This window comes from Drosophila pseudoobscura, chromosome 4 (genome assembly GCF_009870125.1).
Source record: "Drosophila pseudoobscura strain MV-25-SWS-2005 chromosome 4, UCI_Dpse_MV25, whole genome shotgun sequence".
NCBI classification, from domain to species: Eukaryota; Metazoa; Arthropoda; class Insecta; order Diptera; family Drosophilidae; genus Drosophila; species Drosophila pseudoobscura.
Window position 1 is genome coordinate 2,509,399 of NC_046681.1, and position 20,805 is coordinate 2,530,203.

General features: G+C 44.8%; 1 protein-coding gene across 1 annotated transcript in view; it reads left to right on the forward strand.

The window, feature by feature from the left end:
- Nucleotides 1–20,805, forward strand: part of LOC6899595 (Down syndrome cell adhesion molecule-like protein Dscam2) — a 139,795-nt gene that overhangs the window by 62,440 nt on the left and 56,550 nt on the right. The window contains 3 exon segments of the mRNA XM_033380836.1: nt 9,512–9,673; nt 9,750–9,899; nt 14,668–14,785. Of these exon segments, the coding sequence (XP_033236727.1) occupies nt 9,512–9,673; nt 9,750–9,899; nt 14,668–14,785 (430 nt within the window).

Genomic DNA, 20,805 nt, shown 5'->3' on the forward strand with positions numbered 1-20,805 from the left:
GTTCTCTTTCGTAGTCACCAGGCGCGTTTTTGTTTTGCGCTACGTATTTTTTCCTTTTGTTTTGCATAAACAGCCAGTGTTTTCGTAAATAAACTTTGATTAGCTTCCTAACCAGCCTACAATCTAAAAATCTGTTATATTATCTATCTATCTATTCTATCCTCTAAAATTATTAAACTATTTATTTTTCGTCGTCAGTATGTCGTGTTTGTGTTGTTTCCGTGAGTAGGCACTATATTGCGTTACAGCCCGCTCTCGTCTAGTAGGTTTTATTATATTATCACTCTCTCCCATTCTCTTGAGAAGCTCTCTCTCTCTGATTAGCTACTGCAACTGTTCTCCTATCCTCCTATTAGATAGTTATTTGTTTTGAAATATTATTCGATTTTTTTTTGTGTTATTTGCTATTTTTATTATGGAGTTTTGTGTTGTATGTGCTAAAAAAACTTGGCGCAAAGAGATCCTCCATGATCAGCCGAGGAGTCCCTGCTGGCGCTGCGACAGCGTAGTGCACGCAAAATACGCTGGGTTTACGGGTCTCATGAGTGATGCCATCTCCAAACGTAATGGCTTGCACTCCTAGCCATGTCTCAGTTTGGCAGCCTGCAACTGCTGAATGAGGGTCCGAGGCGTAAAAGGGTCACTCCGCGGGATCTGCAAGTGCCAACTGGCACTCAGCCGCTGGCGGCCGAAAAATTGACTCCGAGCACTCCAAGTGTGCAGCAGTTGATCTCGTTTGCAGATGCAGATTCGGTAGCCGAATTCATCGCCTCGGAGAAAGCCATCGCCAAGTGCGTTTGCAGCATCCGTGTCCGTGGTGTCCGCAAGCTCGTAAGTAGACGTTTCGGACCTCCGGATATTGTCACCACAGGTACTAGGCCTGTGGTGCTTAAACCACTGGTGGCCATCCCACCAAAACGACAAGTTTTTGTTTCACGGCTGGCCCCTGACCTCACATCTAATGATGTAGCTAGCAAAATAAAAGCCGTCGGTTTAAAGGTGGAAAAGTAAATTTCTCTTATGCCAGGGAGATTTAAGATAGGTGTCTCCCCAACTCATTTTGACACCATTTCTTCTGCTAAATTTTGGCCAGAGCATTTCAAGGCTAAGAAGAAAAATAGGCCACCCTAACTCTTAAAAATCAATCCAGTGTGCCATCGTCCTCCTTATCTTCCCGCCTTGTTTTAACCCTTTCAAAAAACTAACTTCTCTTTTAGTAACATATAAGAATGTTAGGAGCTTACGTAGTAAGCTCAGTATTCTTTTCCGGGATAGTGTTGCATTTGCTTCCCGCGTTATTGTGCTTACCAAAACTTGGTTAAAGCCGGACATTCTTAATTTCGCGGTTTTGGCAGGTCGGTACACAACTTTTGGGAAAGACCGTTCGTCTCGACGTGCAGGAGGGGTTCAGATTGCAGTGGACTCTAACTTTACGGCGGAACACTTCACAGTCCAAGTTTAACAGGAACTGGAATTCCTGTGTGTATAAGCTGATTTTTCCCGCTTTTGCTATATTCATGACATACGAGCATGTCATGACAGCATTCCACCTTCTTCGAATATTTTAATTTATAAGCAGCACTTGTCCGCTTTAATTGCTGTTTCAGATAAAGATCATATGATAGTTCTTGGCGACTTCAACTTGCACGGAACTGTTTGGTCTTCGGTAAAATAGTCTAGTAACCTAGTGCCCATGTCACGATATGACTTTTTTGACGACTTGCTTGACCTGTCCCTGTCTCAAGTCAAAAATTCCTTGGGTCGATTGCTTGATATCTGCTTTGTATCGGATCATAGTTTTGTTAACCCAAGCCCTTCCGCTCACTTTACCTGAAGACGCCTACCATCCTACTTTCGAGGTGTCGCTAGATATAGAAACAACTATATTGGATCAGTCGAGTAGACTACCTGAACGTGTCCGCTGCTTTCGTAAAGCCGAGTTTGCGAAGCTTAATAACCTAATTAGGGATTTTGATTGGTCCGCTTTGTACTTGTGCACTGATGTCACAAAAGGCACAAACATTTTTTACAATGCTCTTGGCACATTTTTTGATTCTTGTGTCCCGCTTTCTTGTCCGACTAGATCTGGAAAGCCCCCTTGCTTTACCAAAGAATTATCCAGTCTAAATAACTTAAAATCAAGTCTTAGTAAAAAATCTCATAAAGTTGGTTCTCCTACTTCCTACGTCCTCATGGGTGTGCTAACATTACCGATCTTTTTGCCCAATTTTTCCAAACGACCTATTCTGAGGAAAGCTACTCTGGTCATCCGTACCCATATGGTTTACCGAGGTCGAACGGCATTTTCAATCCCTTGTTTACTTCCTCTTTAGTTCATGATCTTCGACTAGTTAAGCCGGTGTTTTCACCGGGTCCAGGAGGTGTTCCAGGTTGTGTACTCAGGTACTGCGCCGAGGCTCTGTGTGGACACTTTATATGGCGGCGATAAGCCACCACTAACTTGTTAGAGTTTAACTCTTTCATTATCAAAAGCTTTCAGGGTAACTTACAGACGGATGTTATTTACACCGACTTTAGTAAAGCATTTGACTCTGTAAACCATTTCCTTTAAGCACATACCTTTTACCTTTTAAGGTTTCCTTAAACCTTACATATGGTTGCGTTTTTACTTTTTGGTAGAAGAACTTCCCTTGCAACGGCAGCGAAATTCTGTCCAACAGGTTATGGGCCCAGGTTCGGATTTTGTAAATTAAAAGTGAAGTGATTGCTTAAGTTACGAACTATTAACATCGGTGTGACTCAGAGACTAAACGATAATCAGCAATGAGCGGGATGTATCAGATAGACAAATTAGAGGAGGGAAATTATGACTCCTGGTGTATTCAAATGCGGTCTGTGTTGGTGCACGCTGAATTGTGAAGTGTGGCATCTGGTGACCTGCTACCAACAAATGTTCCCGAAGGTGTGAATTGGCAGGCGAAGGATGAAAAGGCGCTGGCCATGATCACATTGAGTGTGAAAACTTCACAGTTGGGATACATTAAAAATTGAAGTAAGTCGTCCGAAGCATGGAACAAATTTAAGAGTGTTCATCAACCAAGTGGACCTGTACGAAAGGTTCAACTGTACAAGAAATTGCTAAGCAAGCGCATGGACCAAAGGAAAAGCATTTCAAGCTACATTAATGAGTTCGTGGATATTCTTGATGGCCTTGGGACAGTAGGAATCGAGCTAAATGATGAACTGCGCTCAATTGTTTTGTTGTCAAGCCTTCCAAAACAATTCGAAAATTTTGTTGTCGCCATAGAGACGCGCGACAGTCTGCCGACTTTCGATGTTCTATGCGTAAAACTCAAGGAAGAAGGCGAACGAAAGGAAAACACAGAAGCTCAAATGGAATACTCAAAGGCATATACCGCAGTACATAAGCCGGCCGCGCACAGAGCGCAAAAGAAGAGAAACAATACAATGATATGTTTCAAGTGTGGTAAGCGCGGGCATATGAAGGCTCAGTGTAAGAAGGAGAGCGCAAATGTGGTAAGGGCAGCAAGAGTGGAGAACAAGCAGTGCAGTCTATTAAATGCGTTGGACGCAGATAATTTGAAAAAGAGTATGTGGTGTTTGGATAGTGGTGCCACAAGCCACATGTGTTGTGAGAAACAGTTATTCACAAAGTTCGAGAAACACACAGAAATGATTGGTCTGGCTGACTCCGGTTTCCTAAAAGCTGAAGGAAAAGGGGAAGTAGAGCTGAAGACAGAGATATGCACGCTGCTGTTAAAGAATATTCTCTATATGCCCGAAATGAATGGAAATTTTTTCTCGGTGAGCAGCGCTGTACAGAATAAATGTTTCGTCACTTTTGGACAAGAATATGCACGAGTTATCCAAAATGGCGAATGCATTGTAAAGGCGAACAGAGTTGGAAACTTGTATATGTTTCGAGGAAAACAAAACAACTGTTTTGCGGCGGTTAAGGCTGATGGTGCCCTGTGGCATAAACGGTACGCCCACTTGAACATCAGCAGTATGAAAGATTTGATCAGCAAAGGAATGGTGCGCGGCATTGAAAATATGGTTTTCCCGGCGAATATGAATTGCAAAATATGTATGGTCAGCAAGATTCATGCGCAACCATTTCCTGTTGCAACCACCAGTAGAGCTCAAGATATATTGGAACTAGTTCATGCAGATGTGTGCGGGCCCTTTGGCACACAGTCTCTTGCTGGATCAAAGTATTTTCTAACCTTCATCGATAAGAAATCAAGGCGTATATTTGTGTATTTCCTGCGGACAAAGGATGAAGTCTTCCAGAAGTTCGTCGAGTTCAAAACCCTGGTTGAACGGCAAACGGGAAAAAGTTTCAAATGTATCCGGAGCGACAATGGCGGTGAATTTGTCAACAAATCGTTTGATGAATTTCTGAAAACTAATGGGATTGAGAGGACGCTTACAATGGCGTACACTCCACAGCAAAACGGCGTTGCTGAGAGGGCAAACCGCACTCTGGTGGAAATGTAAAGATGTATGCTGGTCCAGTCACGATTAGGCGAATCCTTGTGGGCTGAGGCAGTCAACGCAGCTGTGTATGTACGGAATCGATCACCGACCAAGGCGCTGACCGGTATGACGCCTATGGAAGCGTGGACTGGTAAGAAACCTTATGTAGGTCATCTAAAAGTTGTTGGTTCCGTTGCAGTAGCTTTGGACAAGGGTCCAAGGAAGAGTAAACTTCAACCAAAAGGCAAAGAATATCGCATGATTGGATATTCAGTAGCGGCTAAGGGCTATCGACTGTATGACCCTGTGTCTCATCAGGTGATTGAGAGGCGAGATGTTCTCTTTGACGAGCTCCAAGACGACAAGGATACAGTCACATTCGAACTTCCGAAGGCAGAAGTTAGCATGCAGTCAGGCGGCGATACTGATGACATTGACAGCAGCGGTGGAGACAGCAGCGGTGGAGATAGCAGCGGTGGAGACAGCAGCGGTGGAGACAGCAGCGGTGGAGACAGCAGCCATGGTGCAAGCGTTGACGGGGAGAATCCCAGTAGCAGCGGTACTGATGGGTACGAGAGCGCAACAGAAAAGGTTGAGTCAGATGAGCCAGCTCCTCGCGTTGGACCTGGCAGACCAAGGCTGATTCGGACCGGCAAACCTGGCCGTCCGAGAAAGGAGTACAACATTCTTGGTGCTCTGGTTGCCAGCGACGTAAAGATTCCAGTATCCTACGAGGAGGCGTTGATCAGTATTCATGCATCACATTGGTCCGAAGCGATGCAACGTGAATATGAGGCATTATTGGCAAACGAGACATGTCAGTTGGCAGACTTACCGGCAGGACAACGAGCAGTTGGATGCAAATGGGTATATAGCCTGAAACGCGACAAAGATGGTCAAATCGAACGTTTCAAGGCGCGGCTGGTGGCAAAAGGTTGCTCCCAGCAGTACGGCATAAACTATGCGGAAACATTTTCTCCAGTCTGCAGACTGGAGAGCGTGCGATTTATTCTTGCGCTAGCAGCAGAATTGAAATTATATGTCAACCAAATGGCATACCGCAACAGTGACCTGAGCGATACGGTGTACATGAAGCAACCACAAGGGTACTTTACATATGAATGGTTGCATTTTTACTTTTCGGTACAAGAACTTCCCTTGCAACGGCAGCGAAATTCTGTCCAACAAGACTCCCATCTTACTCTAGTAGACTGCTATTAGTAAACCCCATCCTTAGCTAACCGTAGAAAAATGCTTGGTGTGATTTTGTGCACAACTTGATCAGGGATGACATAGACAGCCTTATCTGTTGGGCCGCATAAACTTCACGATTCCCATTAGATTCACTAAAAATTTTACACCGTTGTTCCTCCCACTTTGTAGATCGAATTATTCCTTGCATGAACCGTTTAGGGTCTTATGCTCGGATTATAATTCCCTCTACCACATTATTTTCACCACTAATTCTCACTCACCTTTCTAGTAATTAGTAATTGTAGTGGCATTCGTATTTGTATTTTGAATGCATTCTTAGTTCTCCTAGTAAGTTTAGTGCTAATTTTCCTCGTATATTAGTCTAACAGCTATCTTTCCTGCATGTTCGCGATCGGTTCGGCTAACGTGTCGCTCGATTGGTCGGGAGGGGGGCTGCGTTTTGCCTGGGACCCGCACGTAACGGCCTTCTGCTGGTGTCACACGGGCCACTTGACGGTGCAGTAATTGCATCGCCTCTTGTAAGATGCAGTCATTGCATGTCAACGTCCAAATATTATAATATTATGTTATAACTTGACGAAAATAAATAAAATAAAATAAACAGAAGCGGGCCCAGATGACTTCCGTGTGGCACCCCTGAACAACACATTTGAAAACAAAACAGGCTGAGTACGGTGAGAAATATAGGAAAAATCCATTCTAGAAGATTTGTTGGGAACCCACCAAGAGAGCTTGTGAATAAGTACAGAATCAAATGCCTTACTAAAGTCCGTAAAAACTACATCCGTCTGCAAACCACTTTGAAAAACACAGGGGATTAAGTTAGAAAACTCAGGTAGGGTAGTCGCTGTTGAACGATGTCCGAAAAAACCGACGGAGATATCAAGGTGCAACAAAGATGTTTGCGATGGTTTAATACACAGCATCGCCGTTTTAATTTTTCAGTTCTCGAATACACACTACTGACCACAACTTAGACTGTATTAGACGGCTTTTCATTTGGATTACCCACGCACTATAAGTCTCGTTTTCGGCCTTATCGATAGAATGCATTCGAATGGTAAGACGAATCAATTTTTTTCAATCGACCGAGTCACAACTTCAGACTGAGCCGTGGGCCCATAACCTATTCGTTGTGGTATTTAATTGTGACTAAAAATATACGAAAATAAGTAGGTGTCCATGCAGACGTACAAATCAAATAGGAGACAATAGAATATCGCTTCATTGCGACTCATACATACATATGTATGTACATACTTTTGTATTTATGCTGGATTATATACGAAAATAAAATATGTACGTTGTCGAAGTTTACATCTTTAACAACAATAAAAATTAAAAACAATAATTTTGTTTAAATAAATCAATAAAAATAAGTTTTTTTTAACACTATTGAAATTATAAGGGTGGGGAGCGGTGTTTTTTATGGGAATTAAAAGAAAAGTATTCAGGCCAGATTTATTATAAAACAAATTCGTTGACGAAATGAAAAGTAAACGGCTTTTTATACATCGAAACGAACCGTAATTGCAAAAGGAACAAAATAGATGACTTATTGATGTTGTGGAGATAATGTTTTTTATCCCCAATCGGCCGACTAATTATTCCAATTAAATAAAACTCGGCGCAGAAATAAAATTGCGATATGTTCTTTAATGCGTGACATCCAAATTGCAAGTGTGGCTTGCCTGCCCTTTACATTGCCGCTCCGATCGCTAAGCGCAGCTTCGCTCGGCCGACGTCGGTAGGCAGACGCAAAGCGGAGATAGCGAAGAGCGAGCTGGCAGAGAGCGGGCAAGCAAGCGCAAAGCTTTAACAAACAAATGAGTGACATAGACATAAGTAACAAACAAAATAAACGGCTGAGGGCCAAGAATTAGGTGCTATTTGGTAAGCAGCTAATCGGCTGCGTTCTGCTCCGAACAGATGTATTAACATAAACTTGACACTTGCTGTTAGAGATGCCAAGCTTTTTTGGCACCTATTTGTTTCAAAAATGAAGAGATTTTGGGTTAACTTTATAATTCGTATTTAATCTTGGTGGCTTAGCGGAAGCCGATTGCTTGCTATTGCCAGATAAACTTTATGCGAGATCGATATGCAACCAATGCGCAGAGGGGTTAGCATAGAACTAAACTATGTACGACGGCGTTAGATCAAAGTGACTGCCGAAGTGGCGGCAGCAGATCAAAGTAGTTGCCGAAGTGGCGGCGGCAGAGAGCCCCTTTAGCGGGAGAGCGCAGCAGCTCTGCAGAAAGTAAACGTTTTACAACATATGTAGGCGGCTCTCTATGGTCATACAATAATAATGTTAAAGTTACGGTTATTCTTCAGCGGCTGGCCCGAACACTTGCTTTCTATATAAATAATTTTATTTTAACCCAACCTCAATTTTGGGTCGGAAAAAATTTAACAGGGCAACAAGAACAACACCTTAAATCGAAAACGAAACGTTTTGGCTGAAAACGTAATTCGCAAAATAAAGTGAAAAACGGAGCCTGCCTGAATAAGTTTATTTATTGATATTGTAACGAATGGGAGATTTGGTAGGTTGACTATTGTTGTCATGGCGGACTATACCAGAAATATCCAGTCTTGGCTCGAAGTAGTTTGGAGCAACACAAATTCTATTGGAAATAAAGTCATTCTGTTTAAGTAGAAACTAACTCTCTGTCTGAGGCTAATTAATCTGGAATTCGAACTATATAAACATAACAACTGTTGTCAGAACTGTTGTCAACTGCAAGAGTTCGCCACAGATGTAGAGCGACTCTCACACCTACAATGATGCGTAACCAGAGAGATAAATGGACTCGAGATTTGGAAAGCTCACTATCAGAGGCGAAATGAAATGAACGTGTTGACTTTGGATACAGGTGCTTGTCATTCAATAATTAGAAGGGGCATAGTTAAAGGAAATGTGGAGCCTCTGAAGATGAGCAGATAAGGCAAAAATTAAAAAGAAGCTTGGAATAGCGAAGACGAGTCTAGATTAAGATTTAATAGTAACTGTTATCATGGACGACACATAATAGGAGTAGATTTGATGACCCATGATTTTACACTGGCCTTGAAGGTAAGAGTTCTGAGATATGGGAATGAACAATAAGCTATATGCGAAAACGGGAAGAAAGGGTACGTAAGAAAGATGTACGCATCGCACAAAGAAATGGCAAAGAAAAAAATCGACGTTGCGGTTTAGACTGAAAATACATCGGAAAACCGGGATGTTCAGCTGCCTCCTGCGTTCAGGAAGAAAGGCGACCACCAGGTTAAGAAGGCAGAATAATCTTCTTTCACAGAAGAGTATTGGAGTGGGGAAAGTCAGCACATCAGAAGTAAACTCACTGCAGAAAACAGTTAAAAATAAGAAGAAGCTGACGGGAGCGTTTATCAACGACGTTAAGTCTTCGAAAATCCAGTTAGAGCTTGAGACCCGAGAGAAACGGAATAACTACTAAAAACGTTAGGTAGCCACTCCCACCGGCAGCGAGAGGTTGCAAGTCCTCTCGTCAACCCGCTTAAACGGTCGACACATGGGCACACCTGGAGGAGGTTTTCCGGTACGTTTTCCAGATCGCTCCATCATCGAAGTGACTTGGAATTTGTTCCAGACGAATAAGATTAGAGATTAAGTAGGCTGACTATTGTTATCATGCCAGAATGTATTAGAAATATCCAGTCTTTGTCCGTATTTATTCTAATACAAATTCTATTGGAAATAAAGTCTCTCTGCTTAAGTAGAAACTAACTCTCTCTCACCGTTCAATATAGAAACTATTAGACTAATAACTAAATACATACAAATCAACCTTTGTTCAAATACTTTCAGTGGTTTATCAACGTTATGAACCTGAAGTACAAAATCCAGGTGGATTTCTTGGCAGCAATGTACTCATAAAATGTACAATTCCCTCGTTTGTAAAAGAGTATGTAACAGTAACATCGTGGCTACAAGAGCCGAACTTCAACATTTACCCATCACTTGAAGGCGGTATGGAAAATTGATAATGAATAGAATAGAAAAACTATACTCATGCTTTAAATATATTTCTTCTTTTGGTTTACAGATGGTAAAAACCATATGTTGTTAACTGGGGAGCTATTGGTTTATAACATTACAAAAAGTGATGCCCAAAAATTATATCGCTGTCGCACACATCATAAGTTAACGCAAGCTTCCGTAGTAAGCAACAACGTCGGAAAAATTCAACTAACGGGTGAGTTTCTATAGTTATTCGTAGTCGTAAATTGTTTGCCTTAATTAGTTATATATTTGTATTTATTAATAACCTTGTGACGAAGCTTCGGTTGACCCGAGCTTGAAATATGTCTTACTCAGGGGGTATTTGGGATCCACTCAAACATATTTATTTGAAAGAGATTGTGATTAATTGGAATAGCCTAAAATTTTGTTCAGTCACTAGTTTATTTTTACTAGCTTAAACTACTTAGAGTTCTAGCAGGGGTACAAATCGCATTTCTGGCAAACCGCTCAGTCGCCGTACTAACTCGTTTTCCGCGCTTGAGCACCTGCTCGCCTGGTCTCGCCTGGCTAAGCTTTGATAGACGAATCCACTCCAAAATCGATCCACACTTTGACTCAACAGGTCCTCCCAGGTGACTCCCTTGGTCACACAGGCGTTTAATCTTCCCACAAGTCGTGTCTCCGGAAAACCTAACGTGATCGCTCTTGATTTTTTTTTTTTGCTGATTAGGCCAGGATATGGTTTGTTCATATGTTACTCTTCGATCTGACTGTCCCGCGCCGTTTTCAGTGGCCTATTATAGACCAGCGTATGAAATGATCCACGTCAGATTTGTCTAGTAACAGTGAGTCTCCGCCATCGCTGTACCTGTAAGTTTCTGCGATGCTCGGGTAATTTTGTATAGCAGCCTGCTTCATACCAATTTTCCGTTTCCTTCTTTCCAGCCCATTCCCCTGAATACGAGGAAAATTAGCACTAAACTTACTAGAACTAAGAATGCATTCAAAATACAAATACGAATGCCACTACAATTACTAATTACTAGAAAGGTATGTGAGGAATAGTAATTTAATAAGAGGATAAGGAACAACGGTATAAAATTTGTAGTGAGTCTAATGGGAATCGTGAACTTTATGCGGCCCAACAGATCAGAGCTGTTTATGTCACCCCTGATCAAGTTGTGCACAAAAATCACACCAAGCATTTTTCTACGGTTAACTAAGGATGGGAGGTTTACTAATAATAGTCTACTAGAGTAAGATGGGAGTCTTACACCCGCATCCCAGTTAAGGCCCCGCAGAGCAAAGAGTAAAAAGTTTTTCTGTACTGATTCTATACGGTCCTGGTGTACTTTGTACTGAGGGCACCATACACAGGAGCCGTATTCTAAGATCGGACGAACAAGCGAGGTATAGAGAGTCTTTGTTATATAGGGGTCGTCAAATTCCTTAGACCACCTCTTTATAAACCAAAGCACGCTCATGGCCTTATTTACCATGGTAGAAACGTGTTCAGAAAACTTCGCATTTCGAGGCATTAAGGTGTAAGAAGTTTGCACAGTGAAAACATAGGCTTAATTAGGCGACAATCATGTAGAGAATTTTTATTTAGTAAGGGACTTAAATGTCATTCGAGCTCGGTAAACCGTAAAGAACAGTTATTTTAGCTTAGGTGATAGGGAGAGAGCGATAAAACCACAAAAGCTACAAGATGAGAGCGGCAATGCAATTTAATGCATACTTACTAGCAACAACCAAAAACTATATAATACCAAGATGTTGCATGAGCGTCCAAAAAGCTGTTCTATGGCGGGTCCTAACATTAGGACCCAAAAGGCACGAGGGAGCGCGCGGGGTTTCAATTCTCTTTTCGCCTGTACTTCGTCTCTACCGCAACCCATCGGTTTCGTCTGTTCGGCATTGCCTTCACCAGCAATGAAATAATTCTGGACTCTCGAGCCTCAGCACCGTCGAAGCGGTGGTCGCGGATCGCCGATGTCTTTGGAGCGGCACTGTGGGACCTTTGGCCGTCTCAGCTTGCTAAATTAGTTAGTGAATATGAGTTCAATAAATATTTGCAAACTGAAAAAATTTTAAACTTTGAGTGCTTATATCTCCTAAACTAAAACTATCTTGAAAATTCGATTGGAAAATTCTCTATTAGATGCGTACATTAAATTTATCTAAAGCACTCATACAATTTTTTGACTATTTCGGCTGAGTCCCCACTGTGCCGCGCCAAAGACATCAGCGACCACGCTGCCCTACGGTTTCGGCACGCAGGCACTGACATGCTTTCACACCGACTCGACGCTGACCGAGGCATTGACGAAGCCGAGTAGCATTTCGGAGGCGAAGGTAGTGTAAAAGAGAATTGAAGTAATAGCCCCGCGCGCCCGTACCATGAAGCGTCAAACGAAAATTGACAAAGAATTTGTTCCTCATGTTCCTTGTTAATAGTGACTGTCAATTGTCAATTCCAAGTGTTCATGGGTGGTCCATAACGCGATAGAAGATTCAGTTGGAAATCTTCACTGAAGCTCCTCTGCCCTCAATATACCAACACTTGGGTGGTTAAGGATGATTTGAGATGATTGATGATGAGAGATGATTGTAGCAAATTCCAGCGAAGGTCCAGTTTCAAGTCCAGGGGCTGAGCCCTGATCGTTTAACATAACTGGGCTACCGGCACCATAAGCCTCGATTCTGGCGCAGGAAAATCCGTGAGCTTCACATTCGATGTTGGTAATAAGTAGAAATACTGGAGTAACGATAAATTTTCGCAAAGTAGAATCTATCCCAATTTCACCTTTCATATCCGCTAATGATCGATTTTCGACTTGACCAGAGCACTCTTGCGCTGTGGGCGCATGAGCAGCGATGACATAATGTCTTCCTTCCGTCGCGACCAGAAGATAAAGGAAGCGACGCATTACCTGTGATCTGTTCGGTTGGAGCTTTGTCTGCTGGGTTCACTATAATTGAAAATTAGTTAAGGCCAATATGTGGGTTAAAAGCTTCCTCAACTCCTCAGCTTCCGTCTTCATTGCTGCTCCACTCCTCTCAATAGACTAATACTTGGATTGACTCAGTTAATAAAATTAAAATTAAATTATTTTAATTAAAAAATTTCTTTGGAAATCGCTACGAGTAAACTATCAAATAAATAGAAGTATTAACTTTTCGAAAAATTGTAATTGATATTTAATATATTTCAGTAAATAACATTCTACAAAAACTCGAAATTTATCGTGGCTAGCTCAGTAATAAGTTAAATAAGTTTATATTAAGTAATTTATAATTAATAAATAAGAAATAATAATAACTTAAACTTGTAGCACTAAAATAAAGCATGAAAAAAATTTAATTACATTAAATTAGTCTAAACGAGGGGGAACGTTGTGAGTTGCTGCGGACACCGCAACTCTACAGTTATACCCGATACTAAGTCAGTATGGCTCTCCTCCGGCAGACGCCGCTAATATTAAACGACACGACAAAGAGTGCGTGCGAGAGAGACAGAAAATCAGTCTGAGCGTGACGTCGGGCGCTGCGTAGCCACTCCAAATTGATTTGTTCCTTTTGGCTATAAAAATGATCTGATCTGATCCAGATTCAGCAATCTGATAGATATGGTCATTATCTATGATTCTGCGTTTTTAGTTTTCTCAAATCTGTAATATTGTGGATGCAACAGATTTTCGTCCTTTGCGGGGGCGGAAGGGGGTGTAGCGAAATTGTGACACAAAACGGTCAAGGTCCGATATCACAGGAGTGTGGATACCAAATTTGGTTGCTCTGGCTCTTATAGGTTCTGAGATCCTTGAACTCATATTTTGCAATTGGCAAAACCGACCATGAAACCTGTGTGTTAGAGAGAGACAGAGCGAGAAAGAATGAAATTGTTTTATTGATTCTGGCTAATTATCATAGCCATCTGGTTCAGATTTTACACTCTAGAACATATAGTCATCCTCTACGATTCTGCGTTTTCAGTTTTCTCGTATCGTCGAAACTGTGGATGCCACAGATTTTCGCTCTTTGTTGGGGCGGAAGTGGGCGGGGCAAAGTTTTGAAATATTTTTGGAGCAGTGACATATCACAGAAGCCTGGATCCAAAACATCGTTGCTCTAGCTCTTATAGTCTTTGAGCATTAGGCGCTGAAGGGGACGGACAGACGGACGGACGGACAGACAGACATGGCTCAATCGACTCGGCTATTGATGCTGATCAAGAATATATATACTTTATTCCTCCATCGATTGAGCTCGCTGTGCAGAAGTAGCTATTGTATTGGCTATAAAAGTTCGCTACTGGTGCACGGCCTGCCACGGCTCACAACGTTCCCGCTTGTTGTTATACTCGATAGTCGAAATGAGTATAGAGATGCATTAGATTTGTGGGTAAAGTGGAAGCGTTTCCGAACCCATAAAGTGTATATATTCTTGATCATAATCAATAGCATCAATAGTCGAGTCAATTGAGGGTATAAATGTAGAGTCGCGGCCGTAGCTGCGGCTCTCAACGTTACCCCTTGTTAGAAATTTTTTTCCAATTTAAAGAAAAAAATCATGATAATTTAACGATTTTCTTAATATAAGTCGCGTATACATATCATTAAGTGCACTGTATGTACAACCTGCTATGATATTCTCATGTTTAGCCTCCTTATCTGCAAATTGAATTATATCGCGCTGTCTCTTTCCGACTTTTTTAGCTATTTAGCTATTCTTAACTAGCTCCTGTAATTTGTCCGAGGCAAAGCTTTAACCGAAGTGGTAGGTTTAAAAACCGAAAAAGCCAAGAGTTAGAGTTGAGATGATAGTTTCAATAGTGCCGTTTTCTTCATAGTTTCTGCAGTTGCTATTAGTGGTGATGCTTAGTCCGATTGTTTTTACCGACTTAGGCTTATTTGCTTCATTTTCCAACCTTTGAATGCTTTTTATCATCAATGACCTTAGTTTTCCACTGTGTAATTTTATTTTTCTTACTATTTTAGAAATGCGTGAACTTGTTCCTCCAATTATGAATGAGAAAACTACCAAGCTGATGATAAGAGCAGGAGATCCATTAGTTGTTGCATGTGTAGCATATGCAAATCCAAAACCTACGTACAGGTAAGATATATTCCCAAGATTTTTTTAAATCCTTTCAGAGGGGTTTTTTTGTTTTTACCAGACATTTGCAACGAACAGAGGTTGCAGTCGTTTTTACCCAATATATAGTCACTATACGAATTCGGTATGGAGCCAGGAAAAATTTTGAGATACGCTTGATTTCATGAGATATTATAAAAAGATTCTTATACAAATTTTAACCTCAAAAATAACGGATTTTTATCTTAGGAGATATGAGCCTTTAAGAATTACACTGTTTTTAGTGAGCAGCAATTTACTCATTTTGTATGCACATATATATCTGGTATATATATATATATATATATATATCTGGACGACTTTATTTTCTGAGAATCTACGTGTTGATCTTAACAACTCTGAATCAAGACTAAGTATTTCCAGTGAATAGCATGACTACCCAATAGTTGGTATACTGGATTTGACCATTCGTTACACTGCCCTCCGTCTAAGCCTGTTGGTTCCGTGCAAGTTCCTCGTGCTTCCACCATTGAGGTGGGGTGACGAGAGGTCTTCTAACTTCTCTATATCGGTGGAAATGGTAATCCAACGACTCTGGCTGTCTATTCTACTTCTCTCAGGCCTCTAAACCGACTGCCGAGGACTTAACGTCGCCACGCAAGCACAGCACCGTTTCTGTTGCTTATGCATAAACGAACAGATGAACCGTGGTTCCACACAAATTTGTAAGCCACAGAGTTTTTAAGTTTTAGTAGTATAGTCGTTTGAGTTAATTTGTTTAATTTAATTTAATTAATTTTTGTAAGGTTAGGTTAGGTTCAGTCGGTAGCCTGGGAGAGTGATGAAACCCTCCCAAGCTCACTTGGACCTATAGAAGGTCCGTTGTGGTGCCGCATGGGCGTGTGCCCCTTCCCAGTGCCTAGAAACCGTGGAGAAACAGGCTGTTGCAAATTAAGGGCAGTCCCATCCGGAGGCTTGGATGAATCTGGACAAGGTCCCCGGTTTGATTTCGGACAGGTCCGAAATGTCTGTTAGGAAAGCAGCCCCGAGAAAACGAAGACGACGATTTCCAAGGGCTGGGCAGTGGCAGAAGAAGTGGGCGACCGATTCCTCTTCTTCCTCGTCGCGACAACTCCTGCAGAAGTCGTTATGAGGGATTGACAGTCTAGAGGCATGAGTGCCAATCTGCCAGTGTCCCGTAATGGCTCGAGTAACTGCAGAGCACTGTGCTCTGCTGAGCCTATACAGCTCGGCTGAGCGCTTCTTCGATCGATATGGCCATATCAATCTTGAGATTTTACAGGAAGCTGTTTGCTGCCATCTCCTATTGGCATTTTGCTCAAACAATTCGTGCGTGAGGAGCCTACACGTAGCCAGAGGCATCGCTACTTGCTCCCTCTCCATAAGGAGAGGAATTGTAGTACCCTGCCTTGCTAGCTCGTCGGCGGCGTCGTTCCCCTCGATGTCCCTATGGCCTGGGACCCATATAAGGAAGAGGTCTAACTGCTCTGCGATCTCGTGCAGAGACCTGCGGCAGTCATTTACAGTCGCTGAGTTCGACGACTGCTTGGCTGTCCGAGAAAACGCACACTAAGTGCGTGTCTAGAAATAGTTTGGAGACGATGGAAATGGCCTCCTTGATGGCTACAACCTCCGCTTGGAACACACTGCAGTGGTCCGGGAGCCTGAAGCAATGACTGATGTTCAGCTCGCTGCAGTAGACTCCGCCTCCCACGCGGCCGTCTAACTTTGAGCCATCAGTGTAGAAGTGAACCGCATTTGCGGGGCCTGGTTCGCCCATCTCCCAGTCCTCCCTAAGTGGGATTGATACCTGGAAAGGCGTCGAGAGGTGATCAGTAGGGACACAATAATCTGTCCTCTCTGGTAATTGCGGGTGTCTCGTCAGGATTCCCGAGTGCCCGACCGCGGACGCTTTCCACAGTCTGGCTTCTCTCATTCTGAGTGCGGAAAGTGTTGCCACTTTCTTTCCCATGAGATCTATGGGGAGGAGGTCCAGCACAGTATCCAGGGCTTCCCCTGGAGTAGTGCGTAGCCCGCCAGTTATGCATAGCTCTGCCATGCGTTGAACTCTGCTCAGTTTGTTGAGGCATGTCCTTTTGTCTAAGGCTGGCCACCATACTACCGCTCCATAGAGCATGATCGGTCGTATGATGGTGGTGTAAAGCCACCGAACTATATAGGGGGTCATTCCCCATCTTAGTCCGATGGCTTTCCTGCAAGTATAGAGGGCTACTGTGGCCTTCTTTACTCTATCCTCTATGCTCAATTTCCAATCGAGCTTTCTATCGAGGATTAGACCAAGATACTTGGCGTTGTTGCTGAAGATTAGCGCTTCCCCACATAGTCTTGGGGGAATCAGTGCCGGTACTTTGTACTTCCTAGTGAAGAGCACCAGTTCCGTTTTAGACGGGTTGACGCCTAACCCGCATTTGTCTGCCCATTTTGACATCTTCATGAGAGTGCTTGTCAGGCACTCACATAGCGTCTGCGGGAATTTACCCGAGAATGCTATAGCAACATCGTCCGCATACGCCACCACGCGGCAGCCACCCCCCTCTATCTCCCGCAGCAGTTCGTTCACTGCCACGTTCCATAGGAGGGGCGAGAGGACTCCGCCCTGCGGGGTGCCTCTACTGACAAATCTGGTGGACGTTGACGTCCCCAGTGATGCCTCAACCGTCCTGCATTGTAGCATCTGATCGATCAGGCTCACCGTCCGGGAGTCAACCCCCAGTTCCGTCAGTGCACCCGTGATGGCGGTCGGTAGGATGTTATTAAAGGCGCCTTCTATGTCCAGGAAGGCTACCAGGGTGTATTCCTTACAGTTGATGGACGCTTCTATGATTGATGTGATCGTGTGTAGGGCCGTTTCGGTGGATCTTCCTTTCCGATAGGCATGCTGGGAGTCTGAGAATAGACTAGGCGGAATATTTACCGTGAGATGCATCCCCAAAAGCCGTTCCATCGTCTTCAGAAGGAAGGACGATAGACTTATGGGTCTGAAATCTTTGGGGGCAGTGTGCGAGGGCTTGCCTGCCTTGGGGATGAAGACGACTTTGGTATGAAGCCAGGTTTCCGGGATATATCCATGGGAGAAGATTCCCTCATATATCCTTTTGAGCCAACTAGTGCCTTTTTGTCCAGCGTGAATCAGTTGGGCAGGGATGATGCCATCTGGTCCCGCGGATTTGTATGGTTTGAAGCTTTTTATTGCCCACGAAATGTTCTCCTGGCTTAGCAGGTTCATGATACCACGTGAGGCAACGGAGGGAGCCGCGATGTAGTGTGGTCTGTTTTCATCGCAGCCGGGAAAGTGGGTGTTAAGGAGAAGATTTAGCGACTCATTACTGGACGTTGTCCATGATTGGTCGGCGTTCTTCAGGTAGCCCAGAGTGGGTGTAGTCTTCGAGAGAACTTTGCGCAAGCGCGAGGCTTCCGAGTTATTCTCGATGTCGCTACAGAACTTACGCCATGAGGCGCGTTTGGCTTTCCTCAGTTCTTTATTGTAAACTGACAGACTGGCCTTGTAATCGGCCCAGTTCTGCTCAGCGTTTTCGGCCTTAGCTTTATTGAAGAGTCTTCGGGAGGCTTTCCGGAGTTCCCTCAGTTTCGGATTCCACCATTCAGGTTTCTTCCGGCCTCTGCTCTTGCTAGAGGGGCAGGATTTATCGAGCGCCTCATTGCAGGCGTCGGTAAATAGTTTAACAAGATGAGTCGTGGCTTCCCTGGAGATCTCCTCCTCAGGTGGAGTCTCAGGGAGAACACGACAGAGATGGTCTGAGTACCGAGCCCAGTTTGTCCGCCTAAGGTTACGAAATTGAGCTGGTCTCGGTAGTGAAAAAGAGAATACGGTTTCCACGTACCTGTGGTCCGAGAAGGAGTGCTCTTCCAGGACCCTCCAGGATACGATGTTCCCGTGTAACTCGTGAGAGGCAAGTGTGAGGTCCAGGACCTCCTTGCGGTTTTTAATAATGAAGGTGGGATCACTCCCCCTATTTAAAAGGACCATCTGAGTGGTCAGTAAGTAGTTGAAGAGGTACTCACCCCTTTCGTTGGTGTCAGTGCTTCCCCACTGGCAGTGGTGTGCGTTGGCGTCGCACCCTACGATTAGGCCGGTGTCCTTGGCCTCGCAGTCTGTGATTAGCGCCCTGAGCGCCTGTGGAGGGGGGTCTGGTTGGTCGTGACCCATGTACGTGGAGCAGATTCTCAGTGAGCACCCCTGGCCTTCGAGGCTCACTGCTGTTTGGTCTTCATTGCTGAAATTTGGGAGCAAAAATAAGTGCAAATCTCTTTTTGCAAGGATGCAGGTGCGAGTTTTACCTGCGGAGTCAGCTACGTATAGCTTATAGTCAGGAGTCCTCAGACCAGAGACCCTGTTTCCGAGGATCCAGGGCTCCTGAATGAGGACTATGTCGGCTCCACCCTTGGCTAGGTGGAGCAGAAGAGCAGCGCATGCTGCCTTACAATGGTGGAGGTTTATCTGCAGGAGTATCAGTGACATTCCTGAGGTCTACCTCCACCATTGTCCTTTCTTCGTCGCTCTCCGAAGAGTCCAACTCCTCCGCGACCCCGATGTGTTTGAGATCCCTAGTGAGATCGCTCACGTCTGAGACGTAACCATCTAAAATGTCATCCGACACCACTGATGCCACGTCTGACACCGCAGGCTTGATCTCCGTACTAGGGATCTCCGGGGGCTCCAGGTCTGGCTCGACCGTCAGCTGCATGCCTTTGGAGTCGGACTTGTATGGTACTACGACTACTTTCTGGTAGCCGTAGTCCACAGCGCCCTCCGTGTCGTGGAGAAGTCTGACCGACTCCTCGTTCAGGACGAGGATAATTTGGCGCCTCTGCCCGTTGCTCTCCTCTACTTTGGCCACCTTCCAATCGGCTGTGGGAAGGTGGGGGTTGCAGACCTGCAGAATCCGGAGAATCTTATCCGGCTCTGCAGGCTTCGCCGAGACCCACGCTCTGGCCCTCGGCTTGCTGGGGATGTCCTCCCACTTCACGACCTCCAGCTGGGCTCCTGGGTAGACCTCCTTGAGCGACGCTACCGCCTTCGCGTAGAGGGCCGCCGAGCGAGCATCTTGGCAGGCGATGGCTTTCACCCTGCCTTGGTGCCACCCGGCGTCCTCACACTTGGGCGGTGGTCCTCCATTCTCCTCCAACTCCTGGAGGAAACGGTCTTGGAGCTCGTTTTCCACGAGGTGCCACTTGTCCCTAGGGATCTGCCCGTCTTTAGAGCCCCTGTCTAGGACTCCAATCAGGGTTTTTCCCCTCGCCACCTCGGCAAACGAGCGGTTGCTCAATGTCTTTGTCCTCTTGGCCTGTTGGACTTGTGTGGCGGTGTCCTCCGCCGAGCGTTGCCGCTTGCTTGGGGCCTTGGCTGTGGCCTTGCCAGCTTTGGCTGGCTGGTAGTCGGGCAGGACTGTCTTGGCCCATCGCCGCGATTCGATTCCCTGGGCAGACGCCAGGAACACCGGGTCGTCGTTGCCCAGGATGAAGGCCGCACGTCTTTTGTCCTGAAACTTGGGCCTATCTTTCGAGGCAGAGGCGCCGCCTGCCGGGGTTGTCAAGGGGTTCCCGGTCCCAAGGGGTCCGCCAGCCGCGATATCGCTCTGCATGGTCGCCCCCCCGGTAACCGGGTCGCCCTTGGGGCCCCCCGACGTGGATTGGCCCGATTGGCTTTTCGGTCCTCTCCTCACAGCGCCTGCTGCCTCGAGACGGTGGACCGACTTAGTCTCCTTCCCCGTCTTTTTGGGCACTGGTTTCCCAGATGCGTTTGTAGAGGGATGGTCTTTTCCCTCCGGCACTTTAGGAGGAGTGCCGTGCTCCTTTGCGGTGTTTTTTGTTTTAATATTTAAATTTGGCATATTTGATCCCACGAGTAGGCGGGAAGGGGTTAGTCGCCCGAGGCATAGCCCGCGTGCCCCGGGAAGCCTTATTAAAACTGGAGGTCGGCAGGTATCCAGAGTCCGCATATAAGCGACCGAGCACCCCCTCGGCCATGCATCCCTCGG